Source organism: Rattus norvegicus, chromosome 9 (genome assembly GCF_021556685.1).
Source record: "Rattus norvegicus strain SHRSP/BbbUtx chromosome 9, alternate assembly SHRSP_T2T, whole genome shotgun sequence".
Taxonomy (NCBI): Eukaryota; Metazoa; Chordata; class Mammalia; order Rodentia; family Muridae; genus Rattus; species Rattus norvegicus.
In genome coordinates, this window is record NC_141542.1 from 104074687 (window position 1) to 104097140 (window position 22454).

Sequence of the window (22454 nt, forward strand, 5' to 3'; positions counted from 1 at the left end):
TCCTGCACAGTTGTACTTTGTCTTTTATGATAGATGAAAGATTTTCCATCAAATCACGCCACCTGCTGAGAGCTGCCCAGAGCCATGGGAATCAGACCGCAGAGCTGCTAAAACAGACTGAGCCCCGAGCCCCAGAGGTCTCCAAAGACTGTTTCTCAGGCTTCCTGACCACCCCATTTCACTGTTAGAATGATGTACCTAAACTAGGTTACATTTGCATGTGGTGACCCGATATTCTGACCCCTGGCAGGATGCATCTCTCACCACCCGGCACCCCCTGCAGGCTCTTTTCATCTGGGCCATTCTTCAGAACAAGAAGGAACTCTCCAAGGTCATCTGGGAGCAGGTAAACGTCCAGGTTCACACTGAATTGGGGCCAAATACATGCTATGTTATACGAGTCTGGTCTAACCTATACTCATATGCCTAAGTTAGAATTTGGGGCATCTGATGCCCAGGACCATGGCCGTGCCCCCGTTTGTATGTCCTTGGGGGTATCCCTAGGATGGGCGATCCCCAGAAAGGATTCATGTAAGGGTCCTCTAGCACACTCCTGCTCCCCAGGTGTCTGTGCACATTTTCCCCCCAAGTATAAGAAGTGTATTGAAGCTTTACTTAAGAAATTAGTTTCTAAGTCCTTACTTCACTTGCACAAGGCCTTAGGTTTGACCCTCAGCGCTGAATAATAAGAAGATCAAAATAAAAATAATAATTTCTAGCTTTATTCCGTTATGGATCAGGAGGTGGGGGGGACCTGTAAGAATTATGTTTTGAAATATTTATTGAGAATTTTCTTGACGGTTTGCTACACCACTGTTTCTTTAAATGAATCTGTGGGCACCTCTGCTTCTGTCTCCCCTTCTGCCCTTGGCTGCTGGACTCACACAGCCTTAGTTAGATGGTTCAGGGCTTCCGGTGTTCCTGTTCTCTTTCTCCCCGTATCCTGGCTGTTACAGGATGACACTATTAAGATAGTGGGTCAGCCAAGGCTTCCTTCTGTCAGAGGCTTAATACCTTGCGATATTTCTCCAGTATTTTCTTTTTATATGCTGACTCCACGTACGAGACCATGAAGAGTTAGCTTGTTGAGGTCCGAGTCTGCTCCCAGCTCATTACAGACTCAACTGTGAATAGTTAGACTTGGCCATTTTCTGCTTGTCTACACTTTTCAAAAGTTAACGTTGATGTTAGCACCTCAAGGGATTACGAATTAACCAACATCTTCCCGCCCTGCCCCCCAAAAGACCAAAGGCTGTACTCTGGCCGCCTTGGGGGCCAGCAAACTTCTGAAGACCCTGGCCAAAGTTAAGAATGATATCAACGCAGCTGGGGAATCTGAGGAACTGGCTAATGAGTATGAGACCCGAGCAGTGGGTGAGTGCGCTGCAGTGCATGCCAAGAAGACATGAGCCTAGAAGGCTTGGGGGTAGGGGGTGGGGAGTGGGAGGGGCTGTTTCAGGTAAGGAGAGGTAGAGGATCTGAGAGGGGAGGGGGCTTGCCAGGTGTTGAAGGCAGGTGGACTCCATAAGCATTTAACACCCTTTGCATTAACGGGCCCCACCGACTATGTGTGTCTAAAGAAAGAGCCATGTAGTAAGGCTCCCATTTGGACAGCTTTCTCCGTGCCTCTGTGTGCCTGAATCCTCATGCCCGATCTGATCAGGTTTGACTGGGGATAGGTAGGTCACATCTCTATCTGCCTGCTGAGCCCAGCTCTCTCCTCCCTGGTGACACAGAGTTGTTCACTGAGTGTTACAGCAGTGATGAGGACTTGGCAGAACAGCTACTGGTCTACTCTTGTGAAGCCTGGGGTGGGAGCAACTGTCTGGAGCTGGCGGTGGAGGCTACGGACCAGCATTTCATTGCTCAGCCTGGGGTCCAGGTAAGAAAAAGCCAGGCCCTGAAAAATGTACCCAGGAATGGGCTACCAGGAAATGGGCATTAAGAAAACGACATTAAAAGTTTATTTTGTTCATCCTGTATAAAAACACATTGAGGGAGTGCCTGGGTAACAATGTGAAAGATGGTGACACATTAGCTTCTGTGGAAATGCTTACCTCAAGAGATGGTACAGGAGTGCACCAGTCAACTTTCCATCACTGTGGTAAAATGCCTGAGGCGGTCAACATGTGAAGAGGGAAGGTTTATTTTAGCTCACAGTGTTTGGAGGTTTTAGTTTATGGTTGGTTGTGTCCATTGCTTCTGGGTTCATGACGAGGCAGGACATTGTGGCCAGCGCATGCGGTAGAGGTAGACACTTACCTCATGACAGCCAGGAAGCAAACGGTGAGAAAGAGGAGGAACCAAATTCTTCTCAACGGTGTAACCCGCGATGATCTAAAACCTTCCCCTAAGCTTCAACCTCTTAAAGACTGCAGTACCTTCCAAAGGGTCATACTGGAAACTATGTTTTTAGAGTATGGACCTTTGGAAAATGTTTAAGACCCAAACTACAGTGTGTTGCCCAGCTTTAAAGGTCAGCTTGATATACTGTAGGATACACGTAGGAAGAGACTCACAGAAGGATTGCCTAGATCACTTGTCTGGTTCAGTGTGTTTGTGGGTCGTTTGACTGTCTTGGTTGCCTTGGTTGGTGCAAGAAGACTCAGCCCACTATGGGTGGTGCTATTCCCTAGTTTTGGACCCTCTACTATATAATAGTAGAGAAAGGTAAGCTGAACACAAAGCATGAATTCCCTTCTCTGCTTTTGATTGAGGATGTGATATGACTTGTTGCCTCTAGTTCCTGCCTTGACTTTCCTGCTGCGATGGACCATAACATGGATATAATAAAATAAGCCCTATCTCCCCAAAGATGCTTTTGGTCAGGATATCTTATCACAGTGACAGAAATGAAATGAAGATACACAGCAAGGAAAGAACTGTTCGGGCTTCCACAAAGCAAATAGTACAACATTATAATGCTGTCTCTGCGTCCCCTGCCTGGGTCTTGAGCTACTGAAGTAGATGTGAAATGATAAGCCTCAGTTTCTCATCTGTGAAGTGGGTACAGTTGTCTATATTAGTTATCTTTCTGTTTATATTAATTATCTTAAGTTACCTGACAGAGGGAAGACAGATGTAGTTGGGCTCACAGTTTCAGCCCAACACATTAGAGTTCATGGTGGTTACAATTTCTTACTCTGGTGGATAAGAAAGCAGAAAATGGCACAAGAAACTGGGTTAGGCTATTATTCTAAGAGGCCTGTCCTCAGTGGGCCTATTTCCACAAGCCAGACTTGAGAATCTCCCCAAAAACAGCACCACTGGCTAGGGACGAGGAGTTCAAGTCCAGGAGCCTGTTCAAGCAGCAGTAAAGATGGTCGTCAGAGCGTTGCTATGGTGGTCGTCAGAGCGTTGCTATGGTGATGCCATGATATTCTATAAGAAAGGGAAGGTCAGCAGAGTCAGCTGCTTCCACCACAGTCATGAGCGATGGAGAAATCATGAGAGGGGGGAAGCTCACCCTGAGGCAAGTTTAGCAAGCAGCGGCTTATGTCTGCGTCCACAGCTGCACTGGAATGTTTAAGTGTAATCAGGTAGAGAGAGGCAGACGAGCCACGCCGTTCATGTGTTTTATCAGCACCGTGCATATGGAAGTGAGCATAATTCATGTTATTTTGAGGACTCAGTGTTCAGAGAGGTTCTGGAATATTTTTCGTGCTTACTTGCTAGGAAGTAGAGGCTCTGGGATTTAGGCCTCTGTGGATGCCTCCAAACTTCACACTTTGCCTTGTACCAGGTAGCCGGTAAACAGAATTCAGATGAGAAGGTGTTAATGTAAGCAGTTTGCTCTGGGGGTGAGCTGGAGGTGGTTGGCAGTGGGCAGTGAGCTGTGGAAGGAAGGAGAAGACATGTTGTGATAAGAGGGGTGGTATCCCTCGGAGTTCTTGGGAGCCTCTGGGTACCCTGTAGAGTGTGCTGCAAGTCCTGGGGCGTTTACAACTGCAACATGCTACTTGCTGGGTGCTCTTTCTGGGGTCCAGCTTGCTCCTCCTCGGCCAAGCACTCACTTGTGAAGCAGGGTGCACAGGGGAAGCACTTGGAGTTTATCATCCTTCTAATAGGAGAGGAGGTGCGGGACTGTGGGCATAGCACACCAGTCTCAGTCTCTTCGCGCACCTCAGCTTCCCCTTACTCTGCCCTCTTCATGCTGAATCAAATCACCTCTGGTTGGCTTCTCCCCTCCCCTTCCCCTGCTGTGAGTTTTGTTTGTTTGTTTTGGTGTAGTCAGGCCCTTGTCTATCTTTTGGTAACAACGAGATGTTTCCAGTCTCCACCACGGGGGAAGCCCTTTCTGGCCCATCTTTGGGGGCTGCACCTTTTGGGGGCTGGTGCCGAGAGTTGGGGGTTGTCTCTGTGCTTTCCGTCTTGCTTTTACTTCAGCCTTTCCTCTCCTGACTTCCTTTTAGCTTCCAAATAGAAACGCCCCACCTGCCTTCAGCCAGGAGCCCTGGGGACTTAGCAGACAGCGCTGGCCCTGCCTTTGAACTTAGCATCCCCGAAGAGGAGGGGGCTTGAAACATGCTCGTGTAAGCTGTAAGCTTACACAGAGAAAAACCATACTAGTTAAAAATTCATAGGCTTGGCGAATTTTCACTCGCATAACTAGCTAGCTCTTTTAAAGCTCATAGAACTGAACTTAGGGGAAAAAAAAAGACCTAAAAGTCAAACAGAATTTTAAGTTGTTTCTTCATGCCAGACAATATCCAGACAATATCTGAGAGATTAAAGACATGAACGTAGGAGTTAGATATTTTGGGAGTGTACAAGGCTGAGAAGAAACTTGTCATGTCCCCCATATACTTACGACCATAAAGACTTGTGCTCTCCGTCTCTGTTTCCTTCTAGAATTTCCTTTCTAAGCAATGGTATGGAGAGATTTCCCGAGACACGAAGAACTGGAAGATTATCCTGTGTCTGTTCATCATCCCCCTGGTGGGCTGTGGCCTCGTATCGTTTAGGTGTGGACTGGGGCATCTAATCTTGTGTGTGAGCATCTGTGTGCGTTTGAGCATTTGTGCACATGGAATGTTCACTGTGGCATCTGTGCGCTTAGTCCAGCATCTTCCCTGGCTTCTCCTGGGTTGGGTTTCAAGCAGGTGGTACTGGGCTTGTCTTCAGTATCTGAGGCTGAATTTAGATTCTCTGATCACAAAATGGGGAGGGTGCTGAGTTTTGGATGGGTCAGCCTTGGGATCCAGTTTTGTCCTGTCCCTTGCCTGTGGTAGGAGTCCGTGGTAGGAAGCAAGCCATGGTCCCCCCCATCCCCCTCTCTCTTTCTGTGTCTCTCCCTGTGTGCATGTGCAAGTGCATGTGTGAGCGTGAATATAAGTGTGAGTGACTGTGTGTGCGCACATGTATAATCTGTGTGCTTGTGAGTACATGTCTGTGCAAGCGTGCATATGCGTTGTTTGTGAGAGTATGCAAGTACGTGTGTTTGTGGTGTGTATTTGTGACTGTGTCAGTGCGTATGAATGTATCGGAGTGTGTGAGAGAGCATATGTGTGTGTTGGTGTGTACCAGTGCGTGCCAATGTACGTGACTGGGGGCACTCCCCTGCCTCTGACTCTGCCTAGGAAGAAGCCCATTGACAAGCACAAGAAGCTGCTCTGGTACTACGTGGCCTTCTTCACTTCGCCCTTCGTGGTCTTCTCCTGGAACGTGGTCTTCTACATCGCCTTCCTCCTGCTGTTTGCGTATGTGCTGCTCATGGACTTCCACTCGGTGCCACACACCCCAGAGCTGATCCTCTATGCCCTGGTCTTCGTCCTCTTCTGTGATGAAGTGAGGCAGGTAGGCAAGGGCGTCGTCGCTTTTTCCAGGGAGATGTGGATAAATGTCTGATTACCCCAGACGGGACACTGAGTCCACACAAGGCTGGTTTATGGAGCAGGTGAGCTTATTGGGGTAACTGACAAGAGAGTGGGTGACCCAAAGGCATCTACATCATCAGAAGCCTACCCAGAGGACTCATGGACGCTGCATCTCAGGAACTTAAAGCCCAATGTGTGAACAAATTTCTCCACCGAGAGAGTTTCCCGTCCCCAGCGATGGTTGATCAGGTAGTTTCCTGGGATCTCTGCTTCACCATTGAATCCAAAGTCTACTCCAGGTCCCACAGAGCAAGTGCTTACTGATGTAGCTGATGTCGAAGAAATTCCTGTTGTTGGCGTAGGAGGTGCTGCCCTGACCCATGGTGGAAAATGTCTCATCAAGTCCTTTCAGATTCATCTGTCACTCTCTTGTCTCTTCTGGACCTGAACCTTAAAATACACCCATTTCGCAAGTATTTGCTAGGTACACGCCCCGTGGGGTATTTACAGTTTACAAAGTACAAGGCCCAATGGTAGAATAGTTTTAGAGGGGAAACGTGCTGCCTTTGCCCCTGTAGGGCCTTGAATAGCCTAAGAACACTGAGTTGCCTTATGTTGTCATGCCAACTCTCTCAGAATGTCCTTTATGGGCAATCTCTGGGACTCCTGGGTTGCAAGGGATTCTGGGATCCTGTCTGTCTATTCTTAGCATGGGCATGTCTTAATCAATTAATGGTGTCTGCTGTGGATGTGAGGGCTGGGAGGGGTTTTAGTACCGGTGCCCTACATGCCTGTCTTCATGATGTAGAAGAGGGAGGAATGTCAGTGGAGGTGGAGGAAGAAAGCCCCGAAACACACAGGATGGCTCAAGTACCAGTGCACTGACTATAGTTCTGGAAGGCAGAAGTCCATCATGAAGGTGTGGGTTGGGTTGGTCCCATATAGTACAGTGAAGAAGACTGTTCTGCTGTGCTGTTCCCTGGCTTCCGAAAGTTCTCTGGCCATCTTTGTCACTCTGTGCCTGGCGGATGTGACACTCTGACCCTCGGCCTCATATCCATATGGTGCCCTCCCCATGTGCAGGTGTGTCCTAGTTTCTCTGTTTCCTGGGGACAACAGTCCTGTTGGATCAGGACTCCATGCAGTGACCTGATTTCTGAACAAGGTCACATTCCCAGGCAGAGGGTTGAGGATTTAAGTCTAGAGGTGCAGCTCAGCCCACAGCACTTCCATATGGCCTCTCTCCCTGTGGCCAGCCTTTACTTCCAAGTTTCCCTTCTGGCTTGTGATGTGTCCCTAGCAGAGTGGAGCTGAGGTATTCTGTGTGTGATAATCAGAACCAGGGAGGACTCAGCGTTCAGGGAAGAACTCTTGGACCAGAGGGTCAGTTGACTCACACCAATAGGGGATTAAGTCATGAAGATTGGATAGAGATGGGTGAAAAGGACAGAGAAGGAAAGAGGCAGTGGGGGGGGGGGGAGAAAACCCAGCAGGAGTTGCAAATGTAGTTTCATTGTGGTCTCCCTTTCTGGGTGCATTTTCTCCTGAAGAGACCCTTAAGAGAAGCAGAAACCTGGATCAGGTTGTCTCCTCTTGTACTGACCCCATCAGGGAGTCCCCTGAGCTCCCTAGGTCCTGACACGTATGCTGTGGTCCACAAAACAGCATCTAGCAGGGTGATCTGCCTTGGATGTTCATTTGCTGTGCATATCTGGGGCCAGAGCTGCTGTTGTCATGTTGTTGAGAATGTGTGTTCCTAACATAGGAAGGGACGAGGGGGGTGCTCATAAGTCACTCCAGAGGGACACCATGGTTATGGGACTACTGAGGCCAGAGATGAGGAGATATACAGAGGGATCCTGCCCTCGCTTTCTTCTGAGCAGAGAAACCCCAGGTGGCCTTTCTTGGATGGGCAGACCACAACTGTGAGTCTCTGTTCCCGAGGAATCTGTCACTAGAGGGCACTGTTTCCCTTTGTTTCTGCAGAATCAGTCTTTGGATTATTCCACTGGGCTGTCTCCATCAAGAAAGGGCTCTGTAGTCCTGTGCAGTCTTAATGGACTCATTCACGGTTGTTAGGGGAAACCCCTAAACAGGATATCGCCTGTCTTAGATTGTGCCTGGGACTCAGAAACCCATGCTCCCAGTGAGGAGTGACATCCCTTCCTTGCCCAGAGGGAGGATGCTCACCGCTAATTTGGGACTGCTGACCTCACCATTCCCCGTGCAGATGCAGTTGTTAAAGGCACTGTGGGTATTTGTTTATAATGTGGTAAGTTCCACCCTGCCTTCTCTGAAAGCTCCTTCATTCAGTTCGGAGGCCATTGTGGTGGGGAGGAGATGGTGAACACATCCTGGTATTCCATGAACACGGCTTAGCTTTGCACGTTCCCCCTTAGACAAGAGGTTTCTCTTTATTAAAAGTAAAACAAAACAAAACAAACAAAAAACCCAAAATCTTTTCGCCCCATAGTGGTGTTCTTGCAGCCCAGGGCTCATCTGTCTATTATTCCTGTAATGCGGTCAGTCTCCTGAAGTCACTCAGGCAAGGATGGGTACAAATCAGAATGTACCAGCCTCACAGCAGGAATGAAAAGAGAACAGGTGGGCAGGGCCTGTGCCAGCCACTCTCATCTTCTGAAGCATGGAGGAGCGAATGGGTTTTGCTGCCCTGGGGATCAGCACTGCCCAGATAAATGGATGCCCCTGTGTCCTCCCCAGGGTCCTAACCTTGAGCCTGTCTCCTCACAGTGGACATGGTCTGACCCAGGCTGCCCAGACCTGGGGGAACTGAGCTGTTCCATTGTGATCTGGCAACGTTCTCCTCCTTTGGCTACTCAAGCTGTGAGTCCTGCACCCCAGCTTGCAGGATTTCGGTGGATCTAAGAAACCCACTGCTCCCAGCATGGGCACCTAAGCCCATGTTTAAGCCTCGGGGTCAGAGACAAAGAAGGCCATAGGGTATATGAGTCTCGCATGGACTCAGTGGGTGAGTTCATGGGAAGACATGAATGGCGGTCTTTGGTGAGAATCAGTATCACACCTTGAGGAATCTACTGTCCCCTGTTTTGAGCTGCCCCTGGGGTCTGGCCCTCAGGCTCCTAGTAGCCAGATTCTGAGCAAGTAGGGGAGTGAAAAGGTTAGAATGGCTAGGTTGGCCTGTCTTAGGGTTTCATTGCAGTGACATGGTGGTCAGATATCACGACCAATGTAACTCTTACAAAGGACAACATTTAATTGGGGCTGGCTTATAGGCTCAGAAGTTCAGTCCATCATCATCAAGGTGGGAACATAGCAGCATCCAGGCAGGCACGGTGCAGGAGGAGCTGAGAGTTTTTTTTTTTTTTTGGTTCTTTTTTTCGGAGCTGGGGACCAAACCCAGGGCCTTGTGCTTCCTAGGTAAGCGCTCTACCACTGAGCTAAATCCCCAGCCCCGAGCTGAGAGTTCTATATCTTCCTCTGAAGGCTGATAGGAGAAGACTGGCTTTCATGTGGTCAGGAGTAGGGTCTCACTGTCCACCCCCACAGTGACACACTTCCTCCAACAAGGCCACGCCTCCTAATAGTGCCACTCCCCGGGCCAAGCGTCTTTAACCACCACAGAGCCAGATTAATAGTCTTTTTTTTCCCTGTATACATTTAAAAAAAGATTTCACTAATCAAGTTGTCCTGTTGTGAGTGCCATAAATAATATATTTACAGTAAATACAGAAGAATTCTGCAGTGATGACATCTGGGTGACACTTTATAACTGTGCAGGGCACAGTCCACACCGCTATCCACATTTACCTGGTTGTTCCATGCTTTCCCACACAGGTCGCAGTCATTCCCCGTGGCTTCATTTTTTAAAGGAGAACACTGCTTCTTTTCTTGGTTCTGATGGCTGCACATGTCTAAGAGAACAGCTATCTTTCTGGTCCCCTTGGATCAGTGGGGTTCTGGTAGGGCTCACTTGACACAAACAGTCTCAGAAGTGTCCTGGGAGAAACTGAGTGGACACTCACGAGTCTGGAAGACCTGGTGTCCACGATGCCCATTGCTCTGTCTGTCCTTTCTTGCCACAGTGGTACATGAACGGAGTGAATTATTTCACCGACCTATGGAACGTTATGGACACACTGGGACTTTTCTACTTCATAGCGGGTATTGTATTCCGGTAAGTGGCTCATGACACCTTCCCAACTTCAGGCACTTTGGCACAAAAGATGGAGAAAAAAATCTGGGACATCTTAAGTCCATGGCTAGGCCTGGCCCGTCACTTTCCTCCTCTCAGAGGTGATCATAAGACCCTGTTGCCTCTGCCCCGTGGAGACACAACTTGGCCACCGTAAGTTTCTCCTCATTCTGGGTTCTTTATGATTTCTCCTTTCACTTTTCAGACAGGTTTTGTGGGGGCATAATTGCAACCCAAGGTGAGGTCACTGGGGATGTTTAGTGTCTTCCAAATGTTAGTTTGTTTTGGCCCACTTACTTGAAGGTGCATGTGACGTTGGCCAGCATGCTGGTCCTGTAGTCACTCTTCTAGGTGCCAGTATATCTCTCCAACCTCAAAGCTAGAGCGTGTGAGAAGACAGCTAAGTCTAGAAAGATCATTAAAGGCCCAAAAGTGAGGTAGAGAGGTGGCTCCGGCAGCAAAGTGCCCATCGCCATGCTGGCATGAGGACTCCGTTCACAGTCACAGAACCCGGGTAAAAGCAGGGGATAGCAGCATCCACCATTTCCCAAACCCAGGGCTGGGGCAAGACAGGCAGGGAGCTCTGGGTCCAGTACGGGACCCTGACTCAACAGTGGCGACAGAAAGCAATGGAGTTAGACGCCTGATGTCTGCTCCCAGCCTCCACAGACACGCGTGCATGTGTACACAATAATGTACACACCCAGTCACACACATTAAGCTCGGAAATGCTGTGCTCTGTCCCACAAGCTTTCCTTCCCTCTCTCCCCACAGGCTTCACTCTTCAAATAAAAGCTCTTTGTACTCCGGGCGAGTCATTTTCTGTCTGGATTACATTATATTCACTCTAAGGCTCATCCACATTTTCACCGTGAGCAGGAACCTGGGACCCAAGATTATAATGCTGCAGCGGATGGTAAGAGCCCGCCACACAGGCCACTTCCGGGGCGGGGCTTAGGAAAGAGGGCTCTAAAGAACCAGCAGTGTCCACGCACCCTGCAAGTCGATGGGGCTTCCTGAGAGTTCCCACTTTTCAGCAAGCTTCGGTTTGAGTCTGAACAGTTTGCTCAGAATGTATGTAGGGAGGGGCGTTCTTGCCGTTTTTTAATGGATGGGGTAGTTCTAGTTCAAGGAGGAGAACATGCTTCTCTAGCAATAAATGGGGAGTCAGATGCGGAAAGATGACGGGATTCTGCATGCCACACCCTGTATGTGAGAGACCGCAGGCTTCTTTTACATACAGGACAGGAGGAAATCGCAGGCTGGGGATGTTGCTCCCCAGAGCTGGTTCTGTCTGGAAATCAGATGGGCCACTGGATGAGCTCATGTGGACACCGCTCTCCAACCCTGAGACTGAGTGTGTGGTTTTAATTCAAAGCATATCTGAGGCATCCAGTCACCGTGATGTCAAGCTGTGTGTGCAAAACACAGCAGGAAAAAAAAAAGGGCAGGGGAGTTGTTTGAGTCTTCCAAGGGGTGCTTTTGTTTCCCTAAGAAGTAATTTTGCAGAAATAATTTGAGGGTTGAAAGCTGGCAAGTATCACCAGGTGTGGCTGGAGAGAGTTCCTCCAAACAGAGGCCCTCTGTGTTTTGAGCTGGGCCCTCACTCACAAGCCTGCTGCTTGACGATCAGGAATTGGTTTTCATTATGGGGAATAGACATCTCCATACCTAAAGCTGACGGGAATCAATTTCTACATTAGTGGCTAGGACTGGGGGAGGTTGCTCAGTGGTAGTGGGCTTGCCTGATTCATGCAAGGCCCTGGCTTTAACCCCAGCAGTGCAATCTGTCAATCAATCAATGAAAGATCGATAAGTAAGTGGCCAGGCAACTTGATGGTTTAACTTTTCTGCCTCTGGAACCTTTCTCTGCCTGTCTCTGTGGCTGGTTGGGAAGGGTCAGTAGCCAGTCACTGTGGGTGTGGTTCTAATGGTTCTGCTTTCTCCTCCTGGCAGCTCATCGACGTTTTCTTCTTCTTGTTTCTCTTTGCTGTGTGGATGGTGGCCTTTGGCGTGGCCAGACAGGGGATCCTTAGGCAAAATGAACAGCGCTGGAGGTGGATCTTCCGCTCTGTCATCTATGAGCCCTACCTGGCCATGTTTGGCCAGGTGCCCAGTGATGTGGACAGTAAGCTGGGCTCTGCTTGGGTGGAGGTGGACCTGGCGGTGACATTCTGACCCCATCCCTGATCCTTTCCTCCCCCTCCTCCTCCTCCTCCTCCTCTTCTTCTTCCTCTCCCTCTTCTTCCTCTTCTTCCTCCTCCCCTCCTCCTCCTCCTCTTCCTCTTCCTCTCCCTCTTCTTCCTCTTCTTCCTCCTCCCCTCCTCCTCCTCCTCTTCTTCTTCCTCCTCCTCTTCTTCTTCCTCCTCCCCTCCTCCTCTTCTTCCTCCTCCTCTTCTTCTTCCTCCTCCCCCTCCTCCTCCTCTTCTTCTTCCTCCTCCCCCTCCTCCTCTTCTTCCTTTTCTCCTCCTCTTCCTCTCCTCCTCCTCTTCCCTTCTTCTTCCCCTCTCTCTCTCCCTCCCTCTCTCTCTCTCTCACACACACACACCCCACTTCTAAATAATATCTCATAATACTTTGTTCTCATTTTGATCTTTAAGTCTTTTGACTTTATTTATCAGTGTTTTTTTTGAGACAAGACCTCTAGCCCAGGCTGGCCTCAATTTCCCTGTGTAGTCAAGGATCACCCTCAATTCCTAATCCCCCTACCCCTACTGAGATTACAGGCATGTGCCACCACCATGCCTGGTTAATGTGCTGAGGTGTTGAACCCAGGGCTTCCTGAACATTAGGCAAGCAGTTTACCAATGGAGCCACATCCCAAGTTGTGTAACACGTGGCACATCTAAGCTATGCTACCAGGGTAGAACGGGGCAGTCCTTGCTGGTTCATACAGGAGTGTTGTGAGCTGTACTTCCCTATAGACCACAACATCCAGGCTCCTGTTTATTACTAAAGAGCATATGGGAGATTGACGTTAGAGCCCTTGGTGGAAGCTTCCGTCATTAGCCCATTGCCCAGCAGACTGTGAGACCAATGGTAGCGTGGTTGCTCTGTTGTTCCCATACCCAGGCTGTAAAGGTCAGGGATGGGGCATAAGAAAACTCGTGTTTTGGGTGGACTGCGAGGAGGGACTTGAGGATGCTGACAGTAGTCCTGACCTCTCCTCTCCCATCCTGCCAGCATAAACTATACTGACAGACAAGTTTCCTTGAGCCAAGGCTGGGGTTGGAAGGTGGCATTCAGTCCCTGTGGTTTTCCCACCATCGGTGTCTGCTCCTCAGGTGGAAGCTCTTTCAACTCTTATAAACAGGGTCTTTTCCATGCAGGGTGGAAAGGTCCTTGGGACCCTGGGGTTGGCATTGTGATGCAGTTTATTTGAGGATAGTTCTTTATGCTGGCGGCTTGAGTTCTATGAAGGAGCAGCACTCGGGGTGGTTGGGAGCAGGGGAGGGAGGGACTGGGGCAGGCAGGTGTGGTACACATCATCCACCACCCCACACAGCACATTCTACCTGTACAGTGTGTTCCTGATGTCGGCACTGAGAGTAGGGCCTCTCCTCAGAGTTGGAGACCCTGTCTGTGGCTTTCTCTGAACTCATAGAGATCCATATTGGTTAGTTAGAGTAACAGGTCCTCACTTCTCCAGCTGAGAAGGTTGGGTGCTTCTTGGAGCACAACACATCCCCACTCCCTGTTCTGCTTCCTGTTGCAGTGATAAGACACACCAACCAAAGGAAACATTTCTAGCTCATAATTCATCACTGAGAGATGTCAGGGCAGGAGCTTGAGGCAGGAACCTGGAGGCGGAGCTCACAGAATGCTGCTTGCCAGCTATCTTACTGGCTAGGTTTTACTCCTCCAACTGCCTAGGCATGGCACTTCCCGTGGTGGGCTCGGCCATCCCACCTCAACCAAGTCAATCTCTCCCAGACATGCCCATGCTATTCTTGGCAGCCCCTCCACTGAGACTCCCTCAGATTACTCTAGGCTTTATCAAGTTGAGAACGGAAGCTAACTAGACTACCCTCTTCCTTTGATCTTGATCTTAATGGAGATCCCTATTTCCCAGAGGAAATAAACTGCTCAGTAAACCGTCTGATGGGCAGAGGATTCTGAAGATTGTACCCAAGGCATCAGAAGACTCTGATCCCTCACCCTTTGGGTTGCCATGGTCCTTGCTTTTCCAAAATGGGCCTCACTGGCTTCTTGGTTCTGTGCCCACAGGTACCACATATGACTTCTCCCACTGCACCTTCTCGGGAAATGAGTCCAAGCCACTGTGCGTGGAGCTAGATGAATACAATCTGCCCCGCTTCCCTGAGTGGATCACCATCCCACTAGTGTGCATCTACATGCTCTCCACCAACATCCTTCTGGTCAATCTCCTGGTCGCCATGTTTGGGTATGTCTACATCACAAACTCACGGGCTTCCAGTCTGGGTTGTACCTATGCCAGACAAGCAGAAAGCATGTGGGCAGAGGTAATGTCTGCCTTGAGGAACCGAGAGAAGAGGCTATTGGGAGCCTGGTGGCTGCAGTGGTTGGGGGCCTTAAAGGGACCGTGCTAATAAAGAACAACAACAGGCTATCCAGACAAGCAGTGTGACCAGCTCCATTAAATCCATGTCCTAGTGCTCAGTACCATGTCATAGTTCTCCAGGAAGCAACCGAACTAATTGCTTTTCTTGTTGCTGTGGCAAAACACCTAACAAAAGCAATGAGAGGAAGGGTGGATTTATTTTGCTTGTAGCTTACGGGGCACAGTCTATTGAGCTGGGAAGTCATGGGGGTTGGGGTGGGTCACATTGTGTCTGCAGTCAGGGAGCAGAGTGTGTGAATGTTGCTGCTCATCCTATTTTCTCCTCTACCTTTTTTGTTCAATCAAGTACCCCAACCTGTGAATTAGACCTAATCATGTTCGGGGCTTCTCCCCTCCCTCCTGTTAAATCTCTCAGTAAGCACTGTCATAGACCCTCCTAGACCTGTGTCTCCCAGGTGATTCCCAAGTGGGTCAAGGTTGACTGTGTTAGACCAATGGCTGCAGAGCAAACCATTTCTGAGGTTCCTTGTTTTGTTTTTTAAGTAAGACAAACTTACGCAAAATCATACACAATAACCAATAACCAACTTCAGATATAGAATCCAAAAGTCAAAGGTCCCAGGAGCCATCCATCGTGAACTCAGAAGAAGTAGATTATCATAGGTTGCTTCTGGCATGATTTGGTCCCAGCCTCTACTGGGAGACCCTTGGCAAGCTGCTCAGGAAGCCTCCCACAGGCTTGCTTCCATGGTTTGCAGAGCATCATTTTGTCCAAGCTTCACGTTGCTCAGTTTCTCATCTCCACATAGTTTCTTGGAAGCATGAATGAGTGCTGAGGTGACCTAGGACAAACAGAATGGTCTCGGTGTGGGGACTTGCTGATGATCTCCTGTGTCACAATAATCTGACCCACAACTTACAGGTTCGGTCACAACCCATATAGCTGTTGTGATTTAAAGTTTGCCTTTGAATGGCAATGGATGACGGGACCGAACCACAATCCACAGACTGCTCATTGGTCCTGATGGCCAGGTGTGGTGCCATGTCTTTCTGACTTAGTTCTGAGGTTAGTCTGTGAAGGACGGCACGGGCTACTCTGCTTGCTGCAGCCCGAGTTGGTTCTCTGATGAAGAACAACATTACCTAAAGCTTATAAAGACACCACTGGTAGTTCAGTAGCTTCTAAAATCTTCTCCAGAAGATGTGTAGCTGTTTTTGGAGCATGTTTTGGAGCATTTCAGAGCAAGGTGGGGTGGGAACTAGCTGAGTAGCCAAATGCTAATGCTTCTAGATCCTTGTGATTTAGGAGACTGATAAATTAGGAAGACTTAGCCCCATGGCAGCTAACATAGTTGCAGAATTCTTGTGAAAAGGAAATAAGAGGCTGGAAGATGTCAGGGTAATGCTGTCTCAGCAACCACACGCTGATGACATCTGGAGCCCACAAAGAGCCAACGCTGAGTTAATGACACACGTGGTAACAGAGTCTCGGAAACTAACCGGTCACCAAACAGTGTTTCCAGGATTGCACACAGCCTGTCCACTGCTGTGGGCATGGCCAGACGCCAGCAGCACACCAGGAAGCTCAGGGGAAAACTGGAGCACCAAGTACATCTGCAGAAGTAGTTTGAATGTGAACTGTCCTCTAGAAGCTCGCGTGTCTGAACAGTCAGCCACCAGCTGGTGGCGCTGTTTTAGGAGGCTACGGAACATTTAGTAAGGAAGGGGCTGGCTGAAAGTGAGTTCCTCGGGTCTCAGGTCTGAGCTCCTCTTCTGGTTCCAGTCTCCCTCCCTCCTTTGTCCCCTCTTTCTTACGTCCTCTCTTTCTTGCTCTTCGGAGATGTGAGCAAGCCACCAATGCTTCAGCCATTCCAGCTGCTCACACCGCCTGCCATGCCTTTACTACCACAATAAGCTGGTCCGCGTTCCTTCAGACCGTGAGTCTGAGTGAATCTCCCCTCCCTGAACTTGCTTCTCCTCAGATCACAGGAATCAGAGCAAGGGCCAGCAGCAGCCTGTGCCGTAGCATTGAGTCGTGGTCGTAGGTCTCAGAATCTTCGTGCTCTCAGGGCAGCTGCCTGTCATTGAAGGACATTACCACCTGACATCTGTGCCATGATCAGGGAATGAGGGAATGCAAACTGTGCTCAAACTTTCCTGCTAAAGAGAAACAGGCAACAAAGACCTGGGTCTGTGTTCATGGCTGTGTGTGTGCGTGTGTGTGTGTGTGTGTGTGTGCGTGTGTGCGTGTGTGTGTGTGCGTGCGTGCGTGCGTGCGTGCGTGCGTGTGTGTGTGTGTGTGTGTTCAGGTTACGTCAATGTCTTCCTGGCAGACTCTTTGTACCCCATTAGTACTCTCCACTTAGGGATTCAGTGTGATTGTTCTTGTTGCCTTTCCCTGGGGCACCTCTTCCAGCATCCCTGGTTTACTCTCCTTTCAGTGATCCCTGACTGGGAGTTTGAGGGCAGCTGAGGCCCTGCTATGATTTGTGAGCCAATTCTTCACATGCCATTTCTGATGAGTGCTAAGCTCTACAGAGGCTGACGGCTCCCCCAGAAAATAGCCCCAGGATGTCACCCTGTCAGATGCCACACCACAATATTTAGTGCAAAGCTTATATACCCGTAGTGTCGACCGCATTAGTTGCATTGCAAATATGTTTGTGGGGATGGTCCTGGAGCACTGGGAGCTGACTAGATGGTGTTCCACAGAAAAGCACTCACAAATCCATGATCAGTTTGCACTGAAATCACCCACCCTAGCAGCAGGGAAGGAACCTGGATTCAGTAAGGGTCTCTGGTTCCCTTTGACCTGTACAGGTGTTGGTCCCCGAGGATGGCAGGCAGCTCTGAGTCCCTGACCATGCAAATTGTGTAGCTTCTAAGAGTCACCTTCTTGTATGCTAGAATAAAGCAGATTTCTTACCAATATGTAGAGAACACAGTATTCCCCAGCCTCAAACTAAAAGTTGGGTGTGATATCACTGGTCTGAGGCAAGCTATTGAAAAAGAGTTTAAATGTTAAAAAGACAACGGTTGAACTGTAAGGATGATAACAAGTATTTGTGGAGCTTCCCCACCCAAGTGCATTGCATGTGCCCTGTCACTTAATTACCATGTCGGGGCCCAGCCTCTTGCGACTTTATAGTGGAGAAACAGGGACAGGTCCATCTCCTCCTGTGAATGAAAGGAATGGCATCACAATATTTAATATAGTGCCACATATCACAATAAAATGAAAGTAGCCATCACATCAGGTCCGGTGGAACAGTCCTGTCAGCCCTTCTACTTGGAAGACTGAGGCAGGAGGACTTCAAGTTCAAGTCCTGTGTGTGGTTCAGTCTAGGCTGCATAACTCTACGAGAGCATCAAGGACTAAACTGAGTTGTTATCCAAAAGCAGGTGAATGAAATCACTGGTGTCTTTTCCATTGGTCGTTGTCAGTTCTGGGCTCGCTCCTCCCCGTATCTCCCACGTCGAGATCATTACAGTGATTTTCTTCTATGTCATCAGTGGAAGCCTTGCAGATCTTCTCTCCTTCACTCCTCCCTGCCCCTCATTTTGAAAACAATGCACATGGCTTTTGTTACTTTTTCTTCATCCTGACCTTCAGTCGCTTAGCGGGTGTTATTCTGGTCTGAACCAACATGTCACACTATGCCTGTTCATGTTTGAGGTGTAATGCTGAGCTGCACATATAAAATGTGTAACCATCAAACTGCAAATGGCATCTCCATCTCCTCAGACCACTGTCATCTCTGTGGGTTGGAAGCCTTAGGCTCCTCTAGTATTCTTACTATAAAGATTTATTTTGCTTTAAACAATCTGTATATGTATATATGTGGGGCGTGTGTGTGTGGGGTATATGCCCATGAGTGCAGGTTCCCACCAAGGTCAGAAGAAGGTATCTAGGTTTGATTCCTTTTTTTTTCCCAGAGCTGAGGACCGAACCCAGGGCCTTGCGCTTGCTAGGCAAGTGCTCTACCACTGAGCTAAATCCCCAAACCCCAGAAGAAGGTATCTAATTCCTTATAGCTGGAGATACAGGCAGTCGTGAGCTGCCCAAAGTGGATGATGGGGTATGTGTGATCTTGGGTCCTCTCAGAGAACAGTATATGCTTTTAAACACTGAGACATCTCTCCAAAAGGGGACTAGGAAACAGCAAACCTTTCAACATACATATTGGGAAACCCAGAGCTCATGTGCCAGGGCTACCACTAGGCACAGAAGCAGTTCTGAGTAGACATTCTACTGTGTGCCTGGGAATGAGGGGCCGCTGGTCCTCTAATACACACTGAAGGAGCTACTTGGGTAAAAGTCTAGCTGTTGGTTTGAGAGATGGCTCAGGGTCTGTAAGATGCTCTCACAGCAAACCAGGGTTCACTTCCCATCACTCATATGGTGGTTCCCACCTGTCTGTAGCTCCCATTCTGGGAAGTTCAACACCCTCTTCTGGCCACTGTGGGCTCCTGCACATAAACTTACGGTGCACATAAACTCCTATAGGCTCACATGCATACACACTTGAAATAAAAATAAGTAAATCTTTGAAAAGGGAACCTAGCTGAGAAGTCTATTTGGATTTTAATCTATTCTAAAACCTGCTGTTGTTTACTCATCTTTTTTTTATATAAAATTTTTTTCAGACTGTGTATTCTGATTTGATCACTCTTTCTATTTTTGGGTTTTACTACCAAATGGCTTTCATTACTGAAGGTTTTTTTCTTTTTAAGTCATTAAAGCATCTATTGTACAAGCCCCCCTGCACCCCCATTATTTTCACTCAAAACTTTCCTGGCATTTTGTGTATATTTGATTGTATAAAGGAGCCCAGGGCTCTTCTTGGGATTTTTTTTCTTCTTTTTTCTTTTGAAAAAAAAATATCATGTCTCTTTGTGGAATTATTTAAGAATAGCCAGATTCATAATCTCTAGAATGGTGGCTTATTTGCAGCACTCAGGTGTCTGAGTTACCAGGAGACTTCTCTGGTTCTTTCTGCGTGGGACTTGAAGGATTTTTATCATTTCCAGCCATTTAGGGCAGTGAGCATTTTTCCCCCATGTTTCTGTTTTTGTTGTTGTTGTTTGTTTGTTTAACAGTGACTACTTTTTGCTATGCAGGAAGGTTTTTAAAGATCCATTTATTTATTATGTAACAAGTCTCTATCATGAACGGTCTCCCTTCTCTTTATTACCCCAACGATGATTTCCCCCAACTCCTTACTTGTCACTTTCTTTTTCTCTGACTTGCTTTCTAACTAGAAAAAGGATGTTCAGTGCTCCAGAAGGCTCTCCTGTAGCTATTGAAATATCTTCCTTTTGATCTGGAGTTATGATGCATCACAGGAGCAATGGATTACAGCTGGGCTGTTAACATCCCACCACCCTGCTCCGTGGCCATGGCGTATCATCCCTTTAATACTTTAACTTCTGGGTCTCATCTGTGCCCAAGACTAGCTGAATTCCAAACATCTGTTGCAGGCTAGCAATATCCCTAGTCTCGGCAAGTTTCTTCCTCCAAGGGGCTTCTGCTTCCTCCCCTCTCCTCCTCAGCTCCACAGAGGGTACTCATTTGGTCCTGTAAGATGACCATCACTGCTGCTGCCCACTGAGATACAGGCAAGGACAACAACCTCCTAACAGGGTATTAGAGATGTGGCGTGAAGAGGCGGGCTTTATGGCCTCTTAGAGGAGATACAGATGGGAAGAGATCATCTGGGAGGCTTTGAACACTGTCTGAGTTGGTGCGGGTGAGGCTAATCCTGTGACTTGTCACTGTGCCTGTGTCACTGAGAGGCATTGTCACGAAACAGTCGTAGAGGTCCTTTCTCTGCAGAATCTAGTCTCCTCTCTACAGAAGTTAAGACTAACCTCTAAACACTATGAGACTTAGAGAGATAAGGAGGTAGCTCAGATGGTAAAGTGCTTGCTTCGTGAGTATGAAGACATACGTTCAAGACCCATAGCCCACATTAAAAAGCCAGGCATGACAGCACACTCGTTAATTCCAGTCTGGAGAGATAGAGACATGCAGATCCTCATACTCAGTTAACCTAATGAATTGCAGGTTGGACAAGAGAAAAAGGGGGACAGTGGACGTTACCCAAGGAACAACACCTGAACTTGACTTGTGTTTTGTACACACACACACACACACACACACACACACACACACGAGCATGCACATATATGAATACATGTAATTAATCTCAATACAGCAACTTGATGTTATCTTCAGTCATCAGCCTCCCATGGAGGACTCACGTATCTATTTGACTGAGTGTGGAGCTGATTTAAAAGAAAATGGACAATCCGGAAGCTGGGCCTCGGCGTTGGGTATTGGTGCACAGCATCACTAGCACCTTAAGCCTCGGGAGGCACATGCAGATTTTCACCAGTTATCAGGAGTGCTGCTCCCAGGGTTCATCTTGCCCATGAGGTGTAGAAGAAATATCTCTTCTGGCCGGAGGAGCCTTGAAATCCGGTTCCGCTGAGGAAGAAACAAAACTGTGATTGTTAGGCCCTAACTACGTACTTCCGAGGCAGGGATTGCAGGCCTCCCCCCAAGAAAGACCTTCAGTTAAATGGACTCAAAAAATGTGATGCTGCAGGGCCTTTTCCTGGTCGGGACTCCTCTGTTTGCCCTAATCATTCTCAGGGCTGTGCGGAAATAAATGAAGGACTGCAAATGGCTTAGGTCTGTCAGTTCCTGCAGTGTCTTTCATTGAGTCCAAATGGCCAGTTCAGGCAAGGCACCGATCTCATCCCCAGCAGGGCCATGCAGCAGAGTTTCTCTCTGAGCTCCCAGAGTGAGCTCCACGTGCTTCTGCACTTGCTGCAAGCATAGTGAATGTGTCTCCCTCCATCCGGACATAGCAACGTCTTTTGTATAAAACATCTGAAAATGGCATTTGATGTTTCAAAGAGGGCGCAGTGGCTTTCGTTTGGACTTTTGAGATTTAAGCCGCCAGTGTCCATTTTGGAATAGGTGCATGAAATTGTAAGATGTTCTTAGTGTTCGTGATTAGAATAAAAATGGCTGTTCTGACAGAAAATGGTGAGCTGTGACTTCTGGTAGGTTCTTAGCCTGGGTGTCACTAATTTCGGGTGCTTCTGTAGATCTGAGCCGCTGCTGTGGTAGATGAGGATGGAGTCCTTTGTAGACAGCAAAACCAGCTGAGGACCAGGGAAGGCAGTAAGGATGGCAGGCTGAGCCTTAGCCTCCCAGTAACCTGACCTACATTGAAGACAGATGCTCGACAGCCATTTCTAGATCGGCAGTGCTGTCTGCTTTGTACCTAAAAATTCTACTGAGAAAAGTAGATGAAAGAATCAGGCGGCCACTGGCCTGCCTCATAGGAGCTTATGCGTGAGGGCATTCATTAAGCATAGGCTTCTTACCTTTAGAGACCCCATTGTGTTCAAAATACACACTGTCCACGTTGTCAAATGCCTTGCGGTTATCCAAAATGTCAAGTCATGCTACGAAACCCCTTGGATACAGAGTAGAACTGTCACAACCCCACACACCACCTCTACTGATGTGGGACAGACTAGATTGCTAGACCAAATCCTGGCTTCAACACTTCAATTCCCCTGTCCTTTCTGTGCCTCAGTTTCCCAATCTGTTTATTGTAGATGATGACAGCCCTTACAGCGTTATTAGCATGTTAAATGGCTGCCTGGAATAGCACTTTGTAGGGAGCGGGGATGAAGCCCAGATAGTAGAACGCTTGCCCAGCATGTGTGAAGCCTTGTGTTGATCTGAAGCACCACATAAGCCGTGTTGCGTGGGTGGCTTGTGCCAGCAATCCAGCTCTGTGAGAGGGAGGCAGGGGAATGACTAGTTCAAGATCATCCACAGATGATCACAGTGAGCTGGAGGAGCTCAAACTATAGGAGCACCTAAATAAGTAAAGAA

General features: G+C 48.4%; 1 protein-coding gene across 2 annotated transcripts in view; it reads left to right on the forward strand.

The window, feature by feature from the left end:
* Trpm8 (transient receptor potential cation channel, subfamily M, member 8) overlaps positions 1 to 22454 on the forward strand; it is an 86231-nt gene that overhangs the window by 45547 nt on the left and 18230 nt on the right. For both annotated transcript variants that reach the window (NM_134371.3, XM_087564679.1), the window contains 9 exon segments: positions 251 to 346; positions 1245 to 1374; positions 1737 to 1882; positions 4852 to 4964; positions 5580 to 5796; positions 9881 to 9972; positions 10765 to 10906; positions 11947 to 12118; positions 14218 to 14395. In NM_134371.3, the coding sequence (NP_599198.2) occupies positions 251 to 346; positions 1245 to 1374; positions 1737 to 1882; positions 4852 to 4964; positions 5580 to 5796; positions 9881 to 9972; positions 10765 to 10906; positions 11947 to 12118; positions 14218 to 14395 (1286 nt within the window).